Source organism: Astyanax mexicanus, chromosome 14 (genome assembly GCF_023375975.1).
Source record: "Astyanax mexicanus isolate ESR-SI-001 chromosome 14, AstMex3_surface, whole genome shotgun sequence".
NCBI classification, from domain to species: Eukaryota; Metazoa; Chordata; class Actinopteri; order Characiformes; family Acestrorhamphidae; genus Astyanax; species Astyanax mexicanus.
The window spans coordinates 16,701,110-16,717,239 of NC_064421.1; the positions used below are offsets into that span (position 1 = coordinate 16,701,110).

The following is a 16,130-nucleotide window of genomic DNA, read 5'->3' on the forward strand; positions in this document are numbered from 1 at the left end:
GATTAAAGCGTAGATTAGCCTATAAACATTAGCCTACTACAAGCATTCTGCTTATGTTCTGTTGATCAGTTTATTTAGGTTTTCTATTAATTTAATTATTGTGTCAAACATTGTTTTTTGTGTGTTTGTTGGAAATATGTATCATAAGGAACCCTTGCTCATTTATAATGTGCGGATCTAAGAAAAGCACAAACATTCAGTTACTGAAGTCGACCTCTCTAAAACAGCAAACTATGCAGTTAAGTTTGTGATGTTCAGACATGCAAATCCAATCTGTCCAATCACTTGCAAATGAAAAAAATTAATATAAATCCAATCTGCCTGCAGTCTGAACATAGCCTGAGAGTACATATACAAACAAAATGTAGGATAGAAGCCCTTTGGGCACTTTTCTGTGATTTCCAAGTTTAAGATTTAAAGTTGTTTCCTCACTGAAAATGAAAAAAGCTGTGTTTGACATGCCCTTGGATGGGATTTTAGAGGGCTTGGGCAATTAGGCCTGGTCCATGGTGCTCCTCTAGGGAGGAGAGGCTTGTTATCTATGTGCTGTTAATTGCCCTACACTGCTGCTGCAGCTGATTGTCCATCATCTCAGCTCTGCTCAGTTCTCACACTACAGGCCCCAATCCAGCAAACTGCCTCCGCTGCCTGCTTACTGATAAACTGCAATTCATTCCTTGCCTTTGGTTCACAGCCACGAGTCAGTTCCACCAAATCGCAGTGGCGGACAGAGATTTCAGTATGTTTTTTATTGTTTTCATCCAAACTGGATTAAATATTTTTAGCATAGCATTAGCATACCCAAATTGCTACCTATTGCATCAGATCAATCAACTATTACATTCTTTTTTTATGGCTCAAAAAGGAATGAACACTTCTCACTCAGGGATAAATTTCAATATAAATGCGCTTTTACAGCTTAATATTCCCAGCACTGTTGTGGCTTACTCCATCCTCACCTTCGAAGCGCATAGCTGAACAGAAAATAAAAAAAAACGGATTAATGATTGACTGGACGTCTTTGCTGAGACATCCTGCAGAGGAGCGGTAAATGGAAAACAAAAAAATGTCAACAATTCAGTGGAATGGAAATTTACACAAAAAACAGACCCTGAGCAGTATTTGAAGGCTGAATCACAGACTTTTTTCAATGGTAAGACTTTATAAAAGAATCCTTTATAAAAAAAAAATAATAATTTCAGTGTTTGTTTTATTTATTTATTCATTTATTTATTTTTGAATCATGTTTTCTTCTTAATTTACAAGGCCTATTACACAACCCACTCATTAGGACTCCCCCTTTCTCTAGTATTGTCCCAACACCAGCTGATGGCAACCTACATTATCAGGATTCGAATCAGCAATCTGTTTTATTTATTTTATTGTTGATGATTATGGCTTAAAACCAATGAAAACACAAACATTCAGTGTCTCAGAAAATGTGAATATTATATAAGAACGATTGGTACTTTTGGCAGTGTGCCATTTCCTGCTGGAAAATGAAATCCGCACCACCAAAAAGGTTTTCAGCAGAGGGAAATTTAAATGAATCAATGTATTGTTTATATAAATTGATATTGGATCCTTTAAATGAAGATTGATTTAAAAAATGTACAAGAATATTTCATCTTTGAGTTTATATCTTCCAAAGACCTTCTCATTACTTAACTATTAACAGGAACAGATTTTTTTTACCAAGGTTTGTAGAAAAATTATGCAGCTTAAAACCTGAATAACAGAAATGATTAATAAGGGTGTTTTTCATTTTTATTTTTTATCTGCTGAAATGGCTTCCTAACGTTCAGTTTTTGATTGTTGGTGTTTTTTCCAGGCTCTCCTGAACTCCTGCTGAGCAGAAGAGGCTCTTTTGGACGCAGTGGGTGTGTGATGTCGCGGCATAACCACCGCTTCGAGCGGGATTTCCGCCTGGTGTGGGATAGGAGGGAGCGCTGTGGCGTCAGCAGCAGCTGTGTGGTGGTTAACGGCTGCGGCTCCACCGCCGTCTCCGCCACCTCCGTCCCCAGCAGCGGCAACAACCGGCCTGGCCTGCTGCCTCTTCCCGTCATCCCCTCGCTGCTGCCCACCCCTGTCACCGGGGCAACCACCACCTCGAGCACAGAGCTGGCCTGCAAGCGCCTGGCTTCCACCTGCACCACTTCTACTGCTAAGGTACGACTGACTACACTGATATACATATAGGGGTGTAATTAATGTTAAATACACTTAAATATTTAATCCAGTTATATTAATATATTTGGCAAATATATTTGATGCATTATTAAACTCTCAAAAGCTAACACAGTTTGGTTTGATTGTTTTGGAGATCAGTTACAATCTCAAATCAATTTGGGATAGTATGGAGAAAAAACAAACATATTTCTGGTTAATTCCATTTGATTTGTTACTTTCCCAAAAATATTGGATCATAAAGAATGTCCCCTTTAAGACACTTAAACACACTTTTTTTTTAAAAAATGGAGGATTCCAAGTGATAGATTGTTCCAGGTGTTATTTTGTCCCGTTCTTTGTCCGACAAGCACATATAATCTGGGCAACAGGATCGATGTTGTTGCATTTTGGGTAACACTTTACTTGGATGGTCTTTTTGATGTGGCTCAACTGACATTCAACTAACATTCAACTGCATGTCTATTAAAAGCAATTAAACTAAAAGGTGAAAGTAAATGACTCTCTGTTGAATGTAACCCAACATCCAACTCTAACCCAAACTCCAATCTTAACATTTTAGCAGTAGGTTTAGAGTTAGATTTAAAGTTTAGGTTAAGGTTAGGGTTAGGTGTAGAGTTATGTTCTATTTTTAATATTTATATTCAATATATGGTTAAATTGCGGTGAATAGCTATTCAGTTGAATGTTAGTCAAATGTCAGTTAAGCATCAAAAAGGCCATTAAATGGACAATCCAAGTAAAGTGTTACCGTATTAATATTAACAAAAGAAGTTATTTATTTATTATTCTGCTTAACTCCGTTTCATTTGTTACCTTCACAAAAATAGGAACATAAAAAATGTCCCCTTTAAGACACTTAAACACACTTTTAAACACACTTTCAAAAAACTAGAGAATTTCAAGTGATGGATTGTTCCAGGTGTGATTTTGTCCCATTTGTCCCAAGCACATAATGTGTGTAACAGGATCGATGTTGTTGCATTTCATTAAAAAATTCTACACATGCTCATTTGGGGACAGGTTAGGGCTGCAGGTGGACCAGCACAGTACCCATACCCTGTTCCCCCACTTTGTCTTGTTGAAAACTGCATGGACGACCCATGGAAAAGGTCGTTTTAAGGGGGACATATGCTGCTCTAAGACCTCAGTATGCTTTTCTGCATTAATGCTGTTAACATGTAAGTGTAGTGACACACCCTCAAAAAATGACAGACCCCGGCTTTTGGACGTGTTGCTTATAACAGCCTAGATGTTTTTTTTTTTTTTTTTGTCTTTGTTCCAGAGCTCTTGTTGCCCATTTTTTTCCAAACAAGATCTGGAATTCTGATTGGTCTAAACACAATACATGTAACCACTGTGTGGTGGTCAATCCCAGAGACCTCTGAACCCAGAGATGTCGATGCCACTTCTGGACCTGGTTAAACATATACAAGGCTTCTGTTTTGCACAGTGGTGAATGCCCTGTAATTCCGTATTGTATTACGTGGCTAAGATCATATTATATATGTTGTTAGTAGTGTCAGTCACTATATATAACTGATTTATATACTGACTTCAGCTGTCATCTGACAATTTAAACCAGATTACTATTTATATTTTGGTATGTCTTTTATGTATAATATACAGCTCTGGAAAATTATGAGTTTCTTAGATTTTACCAAATTGAGAACCTCTGGAATATAATCAAGAGGAAGATGGATGATCACAAGTCATCAGACCAAGCTGAACTGCTTGAATTTTTGCACAAGGAGTGGCATAAAGTTATCCAAAAGCATTGTGTAAGACTGGTGGAGGAGAACATGCCAAGATGCATGAAAACTGTGATTTGAAAACCAGGGTTATTTCACCGAATATTGATTTCAGAACTCTTAAAACTTTATGAATATAATCTTGTTTTCTTTGCATTATTTGAGGTCTGAAAGCTCTGCATCTTCTTTTATTTCCGGCATTTCTCATTTTCTGCAAATAAATGCTTTAAATGACAATATTTTTATTTAGAATGTGGGTAAAATGTTCTCTGTAGTTTATAGAATAAACAATAATGTTAATTTAACTCAAACATATATCTATAAATAGCAAAATCAGATAAACTGATTCAGAAACAGAGGTGGTTTCTTAATTTTTTCCAGAGTTGTATATCTGCCTTCAAATGCTTGCTGATGGTGAGTTCAGTGAAACACCAGCATGCTATGTTTTTTTTTTTTTCTGTACTTGCAAGGGAGGGGAAAAAAGATTAAAGCAGCAGCAGATCTTAGGGTCAATTTCTCTGTCATCCATCATGAAAGGCCTGGAGCCACCACCTTTCCCCAGCATATCCCCACACATGATATTTCCCTCCTCATATCTCCACAAGCCATCTCTGATAACGGATGGCAAGGGTGATTATTGATCTGCGTCAAGAAGAAACTCCTCAGCGCCCATTTTTTTTTCTGAACAGCAAGGCGGGAAGGAAATGCAGCAATCACATATTGCAGCCCCCTAGATTACGGTGGGCGTAGGCTCTAATGCAATATATTATAACACATTATGCATATCGTATGCATGCTGCCCTGAGGGCTGGGATTTTAGCATATTTTAAAACATGTGAATCCAGGTAAAGAAAAAGGAGGCCATTGCTTGGTAATACATGGTGGCATTTCTTTATCTTATAAACATATGCTTATTTACACTACTACACTAGATGTTCAAAAGTTTGTGGATTTTTAGTACTGGCTAAAGCTGCAGTTGCTTCTAAGATCCTTATTTTTGTTTAAGTGAGTTTTGGTTGGAAGCAATTCAAAAATTTAACAGTTTAGCAAAGAGCAATTTATAATTTCATTCTGCAGGAAGTATGAATAGAATGTACTGCTTAAAAATGTATTTATAACCTTTTGAACATTTTTTTTTTTACACAAAGTTAATTTATTTAAGGGGATTTTATGTTATAGAACAACACAGTTTGTAACACAGCATGCAACTGTGAGGTAAAAAGAAAACAATACATTTTCTCAATGTTTTCAACAATTTTAATGAATAAAAAACTATAACATTTAGACCTAAAAGTTAAACTTTGGTCTGTATGGCTTGTGGCAAACTGCAAACTGGAATTCGTATGGCTGTTTTTTTTTCTAACCACTCTTCCATAAAGGTTAGATTTGTGGAGTATTCAGCTAATAGTTGTTCAGTAGACAATTTTTTCCACCTGAGCTGTGGATCTCTGCAGTTTATCCAGGGTGACCATGGACCTCTTGGCTGCTTCTCTGATAATGGCTCTCTCTTCCTTCCTCTACTCCTTACATTTTCTCAGTCACAAAATGAATTGCAGCAGGTGAAGAAAAAATGATACCCTTTCCAAAAATATTAGTACTGAAAATGTCATTGTCCTTCAAAAAGATGCAAAAATATATAAATGCATTAATATGCTATTGATTTATCTTAGTATCAGTGATGATATGTTGTTCTTGGACAGTATATGATCCAAATAAATTCATCATTAAATTTTAAACATGGACATTTTCACATGAGGTTTTTGTGCTTGTTTTGATCCCATTGGGTTTAGATCATATGTCCTGAAGCACACTGTTGTAGATGTCCTGCTCTTTGTCTGGATGTTCTCTGGCGAACTTCTCACCCTGAAGCTTCCTCCTTGCACACCTCCCATGAAAATCAAACTTGTACAGTCTCTTTGTGATAGTAGGTGCATGTACTGTGTCAAGAGCTACCTGCAGGTCCAGTCATAACATATCAGTATTGGAGGAAACTGCTGCTCGTGGACTGAATTTGCTAGGACTGTTGTTCTGCGCTTCTTGTGTGTGGAACAGCTGATTCTAATCATTCTGAGATCATTTTAAATCTATTTTCATATTCATATTCTTCTAAAACCTAGAAAAAAAAGTTTCATTTTTAGTGATTAAAAGGCTGAAATGCAGACAAAAGCGTTAGTTTGAAGTAGTGTATGAGTTCTGGTGGACATGGCACATAAATTACACAGGTTTAAATAGGACAGGCTCCTCCAATATCATTTCTAATTATCTGCTCCTGCTAATCAGACCTGATTCTAATTTGAGATATCTTAAGAAATAATGCATTTGAGGGGGTTCTATTCTATCATAATTTCTGTTATAACAATCTCTCACCAAGAGGTACACTACCCAAAAGTAGCCCCTGAGAGCTATTTTACAGGGCAGTGTGGGAAGCCATTTTTAACCTACATTTAACCTATTTTTAACATTTTTAACTCTCTCTCTCTCTCTCTCTCTCTCTCTCTCTTTTTCATACGTACACTTTTCTGCACATCTGTAGTCATTTCACATTCAGATTTAGAAAAGAGATACTGCTAAAGCTTGTGAGAGAACATTAACATAGACTCACTCTATCTCTCTCTCGCTCTCTCTCTCTCTCTTTCTATCACGCTCACACCACCCACCCACACAAATGCACACACCTAGCTCTATTTGTCTCTCTCTCTCTCTCTCTCTTTCTTTTTCTCTCTCACTTTCTCTCTCTCTCTCTCTCTCTCTCTCTCTCTCTCTCTCTCTCCCACACACACATACAGTATACTCTCTACCTCCCCGTCTCAAACTCTCTCACTCTCATTTCATATACATCTCTCTTTCTTTCAGTCCCTCTCTCTCTGTCATTCTTTCTACAGTACATCTCAATGATCTCTCTATATATTTCCCTATGTGTCTCTTTCTCATTCTCTGTACTTCTTTCATTTTCTCTTCAGCTCTCTCCGTTTGTCTCTTGTTTTCTCTACATATTTTTCTGTTTTTCTTCTCTCTCTTTCTCTCACTTTACTTTCTCATATGTTATTCTCCCTCAGTCTCTTTCTCCCATTCTCTCTACATGCCTCTCTGTGGTTATATCTTTCTCATACTCTGTCATTCCTTGGTGTCTCTCTACATCTCTTAGTCACTTTTTCTCTATACTTCTCACTTTTAGTCTCTCTTTCTTTCTCTTTCTCTCCCTTGTTCATTCTACTTAACTATCAGTCTCTTATTCCCTCCACTTAGCTCAGTCTTTTCTCATTTATGTATTTATTCTCCTTTTTTAGTCTCTCTATATATCACTCTCTGTGTCTCTCACTTATGCACATTTTTACATTTTTTTCCTATTGCTCCCTCCATTTCTTTGTTGTTTTCTCTTTACACCTCTCAACCAGTCTCTCATGTTCTTTTCATTTCTTTATTATTCTTTCTCATAGTCTCTTTTCACTCTCTCCTATTTCACTTTCTCTTAATCTCATTCTATGTTTCTAAGTCTTGCTCTCAGTCTCTCTCCCTCACTTTTATTCTCTTTACCTCTCTCTCAGACTCTCTCTGTCTCTGAGACATTCAACATTTGTCTCATTCTCTTTCTATTTATCTCATTTTCTCCCTCATTCTCTCTCTTTGTCTCTTTCTCAGTCTCTCTCTCTCTCATTCTCTTGATTGCTCCCTCAATTTATCTCTTTTTCTTTGTCATTCTCTCGGTTTCTCACTCTCTCCTCTCTTGCTCATTCTCTCAGTCTCACTCTCTGTCCTCTCTCTCTCTCTCTAATGCTGTGTACTTTTCTCTCTCTGTCTTTCTATCACACTCTTTTACTAATTCTAGGTCTAGCTCTCTCTACATGTCTCTCTTTCTTTACTTTCACTATCTCTCTCTTGCTCACTCTCGATTTCCCCCTCTCCACTCTCTCTCTCTCTCTCTCTGTACTTTCTCTCTCTCTCTCTCTGTCTTTCTTCTTCCCTCCCCTCACACACACACACACACACACACACAGACTCCCATTTGATTTCCCCCCTTAATCATCACTTGTCTTGTTTTTTTGGACCAGTCTCAAGATGCCTGAAAGCTTATCAAGTATTTTAGCCTCTATCTGCAGGCTGCCCTCTTTCAGCAGCGCCGCTCTGCAGAACGCTTCATTTTGTCAGCAGAGTGCACTCCCGTTCAGATTTGGTAAAATGGCATTATGCAAAATGAGCAGTCAGTGGATGCCAAAGCACAAAGAGCTACTTGAACTTGGCACTCGTTTACTACATGGAGAGAAGAGAAGAATGTTTTCATGTTGCCATGCAAATAATGAGAATTGCTTGTTATCTGTCACTCTTGTGCTGACTCTTAAGAGTTATGACAGTATCAAAGATTCTGTCCAGAGTGGTGAGAAAATATGATTACAGAAACACTTAGCAGTTAACAGGGGTTAACTGAGGTTAAAATGGGATGAAATGGCTGAGATTTAAGCTTAAAAGACATTGATCTGAAAGACACTCATCAGTATTTGAAATAGCTAGTTCAGAAGACCAGCAATGTCAGAAACTGTCATTTGATAAAGTGACTTTAGTTAAAGTGGCAGTCCGTATATTATTTTGCTTCTAAACTGAAAGCAGGAGCATTTCTGAGTGGAGAAGGGACAAAATATTGTGTTTAGTGGTACCAGTGTGCTGAAACGACCATTCCTGATAAGCCTAATATATTAATTCTAAAAACCTGGATGTCTTCTGGACGTTCTTCTGGCCTGGTCATGCATCTTTACAAACTTACGTCACATGTGCAGCCTCTGAAAGAGGATCCGACTCAGTATTACTGAACACGAGCAGCTGGTGGAGCATTGGAGACTGCAGAAGGGGAACTCAGAGCTCAGTAGCTCATTCACTCATAGTAAAAACAAAGTGTGTAGTTGAATTCATCCACTCTGAAAGGAGAACGCATCGTACCCGCCCAGTTTAAAATGATTCTTCCGCATGCTCGGTACAATTACCCATTTTTACCAGAGAAGGCCCTAAATCCCCAAAATTACGTACATCTCATTCTGCTGCAAGATGTGTACACTTGAAGGCAGTCAACTTCTTGTAGCGAGACAGATTTTAGCACAACACCTTGAAAAACAAAATGCTGGCATCTGACTTGCATGCTTTAACAAATCAATCATTGTCACAGAATATAGCAATGTTTTTTAGCGTGCTCAGTTGCTAAACTGCAATGTGAAACCAAATCTGGAACAAATGTGTAAAAGAGTGTAACGTAAACCTTTGGATTCGAATTTGGTTTGGATTCAGGTGTGAAATCGCCTCAAGAATATACCAGTAAAGCTCAATAGGATCCTATGTTTTCCAGTGGACTAAGATGTTGTCATTATGATTTAAAGATCACTGTTTCAGGACTTGGATCTTTCTGCTTGCCATCAGCAGCCGGAGAAAAGCTAAACAAAAACTTGAAATAGTATTGCAATATGTTCTAACATTATCAGCCAACCAATATATCAGTCAGGCCCTATTCTGGATCCTCGTCTGTCTATCAGAAAAAAAGTCCTAGATCTCTCACAGCTCAAAAAGCTCTAACCCCCTCGAAAGCCAGTGCGCCCTGAAACAGGAAAGAATAGAAATGGGTTCAGTTGATGTGGCGTGAAGATGAAATTCATCCAGGAACAAAGCTGTTCTGTCAGAAGCCTTTTTCAGTGTTTTTCGCCAGGCGGAAATGGGCAGGGACAAACGGCCAAGAGTTCTTCTTTTGAAATTAGAGAAGAAGAGTTCTGAGTCTTTGTGCCGGCATGAAGGATTCGAGCAGCCATGATTTAAAGAAAAAAGTGGCCTCAGCTAGCCCTGGAGCATCAGTGAGGAGGAGGTCCACTCGCATCACAGGTCGTTTTTTAGAAGCCAGCTACGAACGCCATGAAGAAAAGAAGCCACTTTGCTTGTACCTCACCCGGCTTGACACATGATGGATCAACAGCCGTCCTCGGTTTGTCAGTGTAGGCGCATCCCCATGGCAGGGCTAAGGATGAGGCTTCAGTGTTAACAGCAGAGATAGGAATAGCAAATAAGAGGCCTGACAGCGTGTATGCTGCATTGAGGCTTTTCGAGATCGGGGTCTGAGAGCCTGGCCAGCGTCGAGCGGATTAGAAGAGTGGAGGACGGCCATCTCTTCAAATGGAGACAGCTTATTTGACTGAAGGAGGAAGATCCGTGTGCATACACACCGGGATGAGGTTTTAGGAAACGCAAGCTGTGATTGTTTGCTCAGTGGAAAAACAGTATCATATATACATTGTCTTTGTGAAAATGTGAGTCGAATAGAAAAAAAAGAGCATTTAAATGAAATGTATCCAGCGAGAACACCCAAGAAACATGAGCTCAGCACACTGAGGAAAGAATAAAACCAGCAGTGCTGTGGAGGTGTTCATATTGGTACAATCTGCAAGTCAACAAGCTACTTAAGCTTAAGTAAACCAGCCTGGAATTGGACATAAACTCTTTTTTAGGCCAAGTTGTTAGCCTACTGTGAGTGTATTATTATGCTCATGGGCCATTTTAAAAGAAATACCTACCGCATCACTTTGTAAGGGAGCCAAACAATATAAAAGTTCTGTGGAAATAGTTGGATTGTGGAAAGCTTTGGGCACTTCTGTTTAAAATAAGGGAACATCTCCTCTACAGGGAACAATCTTAAAAAAGACACTTTCTGCGCATTATAGACACATTTATTTGCTCAGGGTAACTGTAACATTGAGTTTAAGGACCAGCTGCTCCCAATAGACCTGCACAATAATTGCATTGTTGATTTCTCAGACAATATGTGGACCTGAACTCTATAATGCACACAGTGTTTACTTACATGTTTGTTTAGACAAGAATGTACGGCACCAGAATTGTAGACAGTCATCAATATATCAATAACACTGCTTCTGAATACACAGAGTGTTAGGTTAAGATGTATTACTTAGGGACTAGGTGCAAAAAATAAAAATAAAAAAATAAATTAGGAATAAAAATTTCGTAATTTTGACACCCAGTATAATTGCAAAAAACAACATACATCTCCCAAACTGTTATTAGTAAAAAGATCATTCCAGTTCATGCGCACATCCCACCCTGCAAAAACTAATTTCACGGGGGTAGTACACATGGTTCAGGGCATCAACAGAGCAGCTAGTATTCATTACATCAGCTGTACTGATTAGGGATGCACGATATTGGAAAAAAAAATACATTGCAAATGTTCTTTTTTTTCTGTGATATATATCGCAATATTAAACAATGCAGGGCCCATGATGTCACCAACCCCACCCACACTGCGTGCTGTCTCGTGTCCGGACCAATCAAGAGCGCCGAGAGTCAGCGCAGAACACTTAAAACCTGAGGAAAACAGCAAAACCACAGTAATTGGCTTTTTAATCAGAGATTTAAACGGCTTTTTAAAAGGTAAATAAGAGCTTTTTTCTGGGATAAAAAGTGTGAATTCAGCTGTAACTGGAAACATCTGCGCAAAACTGTGCTGGACTGAGATGCACAGTTTTCGACACGTGCGTTTACAAGCATTTGCCCAGCTATGTAAATGGAGGCAAAGTGGTTACCTTGTGTTTAGCGAGCAGTCACTGCTCCCTTATCACACCGGGCACATGTGTATTTTGCTTTGTGCCTTTGTGTGTGTTTGTGTTTGCTCACTATTGTGTAGGTGAGTTCACTGCATAGCCAAAGGGGGAGGCCTATACTTAATCAGTACCCAGCACAAGTATGGTTAATAGTTGTAAAAATACCTGTGTTTGCAGCCTATGCGTTGCATAGGCTGCATACCCCCCTTTTTAAGTTGTGTTTGGCTGCATTTTGGCTTTCCAGTGGAAACAATAAACGGTATTTTAGGAGATTTAGGAGAAAAAAAAACACAAACCATAGTCTTAATGACTGGTTGTGGTTTGCACTCATTGTTTGCACTATATAAGTCCTAGAAAAGTTTTATTTTTTATTCTTATTCTTATTTCTATTTCTTATAGAATCAATGTGTGAGAGAAACCAGTCTGTTAAGTTTGCGTTATATGATTTTGTCAAATAAAACTCTAGTTTTCAAGCTTTCATTTTTGACGTTTTCTTAAAAAATTGATTTTTAAATCTCGTCTCGTCTCGTTCTCGTAAACCCATTATCGTGTCTCGTCTCGTCTCGTGATATTAGTGTCTCGTCACACCCCTAGCATTAGCACATCAGTGTTACTGAAATGGTAGTAGCATGTTAATTGATGTTGCACTTGTGTGCAGAGTAGGGCTGGGGCGACGCGTCGACATAATCGACGTCATCGATTACGAAAATACATCGATTTGCATAACGCGCGTCGGCGCGTCGTAAACATGGCGGTGCCTGTGGAGAGCATGGACTCCGGAGAGCGATCTCCAGCTACAAAAAAACGCCAGCGGGCATCTAAAGTTTGGGAGCATTTCACGCAAAAGGGCAACAATGTGGTCCTCTGCCATATGTGCAAAATGGGGATGGTCTATCACAGTAGCACAACTGCTATGCAGGAGCACTTGAAGCGCAAACATCCAGGAGCACTATGTCAACAGAGTCACACAGTAAGTTACCGTTTACATCAGGGTCTCCGCGGGTGTCCTTAAAAAGACTTAAGGCTGTCTACCAAAGGTTTTAAACCTGCCACAGGCAGAAATTATACATTTTTGGTTTATATTTGTGCATGGCATTTCGCAGTTTCCAGAAACAGTAGCATTATTCATAAGTTCAGGTGTTTAGCTAAGCTAGCTGCCTTAAGTTATTTTAGCTAGAGCCGTCGGCGCTGCGGTGTTACACCGTTTTCTGTCACCGTCGGAATTTTGTGACCAGTGCTCACGGTTATGAGCGTTCATTGGCAAAACAGAAGCTTTCTATACCTACACCTTACCCTCAGCCCTAAACTTAACTGTTTTGGCCAGTCGGGGTAAACATTAGAAACGAACACGTTTCGAATCGGCCAGTGCTCACGGTCTGCTGAGAACTACTTGCCAGTGGTCACAAAATCTAGCGGTCACAGAAAACAGTGCAACACACGGTTGTGGTGTATGGGAGCTTATCCATTTTTAGCGTTATAGATCTAAACGTGTTGTACATGTAAGTGATTATAAGTGTGGGGTTTGGTTTAGTAGGCTTGTGTTGTTGTTGTTGTTGTTATTATATATAAATATAGTAATTTATCGTTTGCTTTAAAACGTAAAATAATAGTTATTTAAATATGTTTCTCAATAAATAGATTAGTCGACTAATCGAAAAAAATAATCGTTAGAATAATCGTTTAAAAAATAATCGTTAGGGACAGCCCTAGTGCAGAGTGTAGAGACATGGTATATTGGGTCTCCCTAAGCTAGCAGGAGAGGCCTGTATTAGACTGCAGTGTCTGCATGAATTTAGCATGTTATTTACAGTATGTATGACTTCTTACATACATATGTTCTTTAGTATCAGCTTTCTGGAACAGTTGACTTGTTCACATTGTTGTGTTTGAGTTTGAGGGTAGTAATCATTACTAATGTTATGAACCTTAATGAGCTCAATGCACTCTACATCCCTCATGGGATAGATGAAAGTTAAATGCAGTCTTGGGGCATTTCATAAATGAATAAAATGTGTTTAGATATTTGTTGTGTTAAATTAAACACAAGACAAAAAAAAACTATTCCTTCAGTGGTCTCTTGAGATGAGAGCAATTAAGATCAGATGCATGGCTCGTGTCAGACAGAAGGCATGGCCAACTTACAATTCCCTTAATCTCTGGTATAGCTCATTAACCTACTTGATTATATATATATATGTAATACTTTAATCTAGCCTCCATAAGGCTTTACTGTAAATGTGTGTTGTCATTTTTTAAAGCATGGTGTTTTAGTCTGTCTGTGTTTCTTTTAGCTTAATGTTTTGTAGCATTATCAGAGCAAATAAGCATTTTATTGTACACATTATTAAATAGGTGTGATTTTTACTTTAAACTGCAAAGACATATATGTATATTATTAAAATAACATTTCACAGTATTCCAATACAGATTTCACAATACACAATATTTATTGTAACAGCAGCAGCATATCCTTAAACACTTTTCTGATATTTTCCCACGCTGACTACAGGGACTTTTATTCAAAATATACTGCAACTCATTTCGTTAAAGGGGACTAATTATTCTATCTGTAATGAAATATGCAGTTGGGTCAGTGATCTTTGAGCACTGATGATATCGTCATGAAGGGTGGCATAAAAAGGGAAAAATCGTATTTTCATTGTTGTGTTTTCACTATAAACACATTGAAAGAGCTGCAATAACAACGTGTATAACAGCAAACTTACATTTCATTGCAATTATGCAGCAACAGAGGGAGTCTAAGACTGTTGAATAAATTGTCTTTTATTGTTTTATTGTTGCGATATGAGTTTTTACAAAAACACATAGAGAGTCTATGATAATGCAGTGATTAATAGTAAACTCAAATGGAAATTGACTTAAGGAGCTTAAACTTATCTAGTTTTTATACATTTAAATAATAATTTATCATATTCCACATCAATAATTTTATATCCAGCAGCGTTTTTTCCCTCATCACATTTTTTCACCATATTATTCACCCCCTAGTGTGTGTGATACCCTGTAAAGGACTGGCAACCTGTCCAGTGAGTGTTCCCGCCTTCCTGCCCCAATGATTCTAGACACGCTATGACCTTAACCAGAAAAAAAGGGGATACGAAAATGGATGGCTGGGTTCCTGGATGGATAGATATAGCGTAGATACATGCAAAATCATATTACTATTAAAGGTGTAGATATATTGATATTGTATCATATTGTAATATTTTATTTTGCAATACTGTATTGATTTTCTAATTTTGTTACTTTTTTACTTCGTTTGGACTGTTAATTACTTACCGTACTTATTAGGACTCCTTCTATAACTAGTTATTCCTAAACACCAGGAAAGTGAAGACTAGCACATGCCTCCTCCGATACATGTGGAGTCAGCCACCACCTCTTTTTGAGCTGCTGATGATGCAGCATTACCGAGTAGCATCACAGCGCGCTTGGAGGAAAGCACAACGACACGGTTCTGATACATCAGCTCACAGACGCCTTGTGCTGAACGACATCACCCTTTGGAGTGATGTGGGGAGAGAGCGCCATCTACCCACCCAGAGAGAGCAAGGCCGATTGTAAGCAGCTGATGGCAAGCTACATGAACAGGATCTGAACGTAGTGGCAGTGACTTTGTCAGCTGGACCACTCGGATCCCTGTAGCTTTGCGTTTTAGCCCAGCAAACTAGATAGCAGTGTTATAGTGTCATTATATCCCACTGTTCTGATTGGATAAAAAGATAACTTTTCCTTTACTCAGATTTTACAAATATGATGGTGTGTTTTGATACTAAAATTTGATTTGGACCATTGGAAAATATTGTCTTCTTTTCAGTATTACAATTACTACAACTAAATACTAGCAGTAGAAATGTTCTAGGTTCTTCTAGATACTCCAACGCATGGAGACTGCACTAACATCAAGCAAGCTTCCCACTAACCAGTGGTGAATTTCATGTCAATTTTGGTTATTATTTTATTATATCACAGCAGGGACTCCTGGTGTTTGCTTTTTAAAACTACAGAAGGTCACCTCACAGTAATCAGACCACCTATGTGGGTTCTCACAAGTGGGAATGACTTGCTTTTGCCTGGGGATAGAATTGAAAAGCTGTTCAAAAGCTGTTCTTCACCTAACAGTCTTACATAATTGTACATGAGTGCTGAATATTTCACAAACAGCGGTGTGTGTTTATAACGGACCTGTTTTGTATTGAATGACTAATTGTCACGCAAACACACAAAGGAAAGCATAAATGCAAATGTCAGTTTCAGTTTAGTATTAAACAGCACAAACATTCTTCTCCATGGTGATGCAGATGACTCATTTAGTGATTATCTGTAATTATCTATAAACAGAACTTGACATTATGAGGAAAATAAACATTGATATGATGTGATCTGTAGTTCCGTTTCTGAGAGACAGCTTTGCAAACATCCGCAGCAGTCTGCTGTAATATGAAGTGTTTATTAAGCTTTGTGATGTTCACAATAGACAAATAATGTGATTTGTGATAACACTGTCGGATAACGGTGTGACGAGACGCTAATATCACGAGACAAGACGAGACACGATATTGCATTCACGAGAACGAGACGATATTTA

The 16,130-nt window shown here is 38.4% G+C and overlaps 1 protein-coding gene across 1 annotated transcript in view; it reads left to right on the forward strand.

Moving 5' to 3' along the window:
• LOC103042905 (kelch-like protein 29) overlaps nucleotides 1-16,130 on the forward strand; it is a 153,251-nt gene that overhangs the window by 33,401 nt on the left and 103,720 nt on the right. The window contains exon 3 of the mRNA XM_049463972.1: nucleotides 1,832-2,169. Within this exon, the coding sequence (XP_049319929.1) occupies nucleotides 1,888-2,169 (282 nt within the window). The 5' untranslated portion in view covers nucleotides 1,832-1,887. The remainder of the gene's footprint in view (nucleotides 1-1,831; nucleotides 2,170-16,130) is intronic.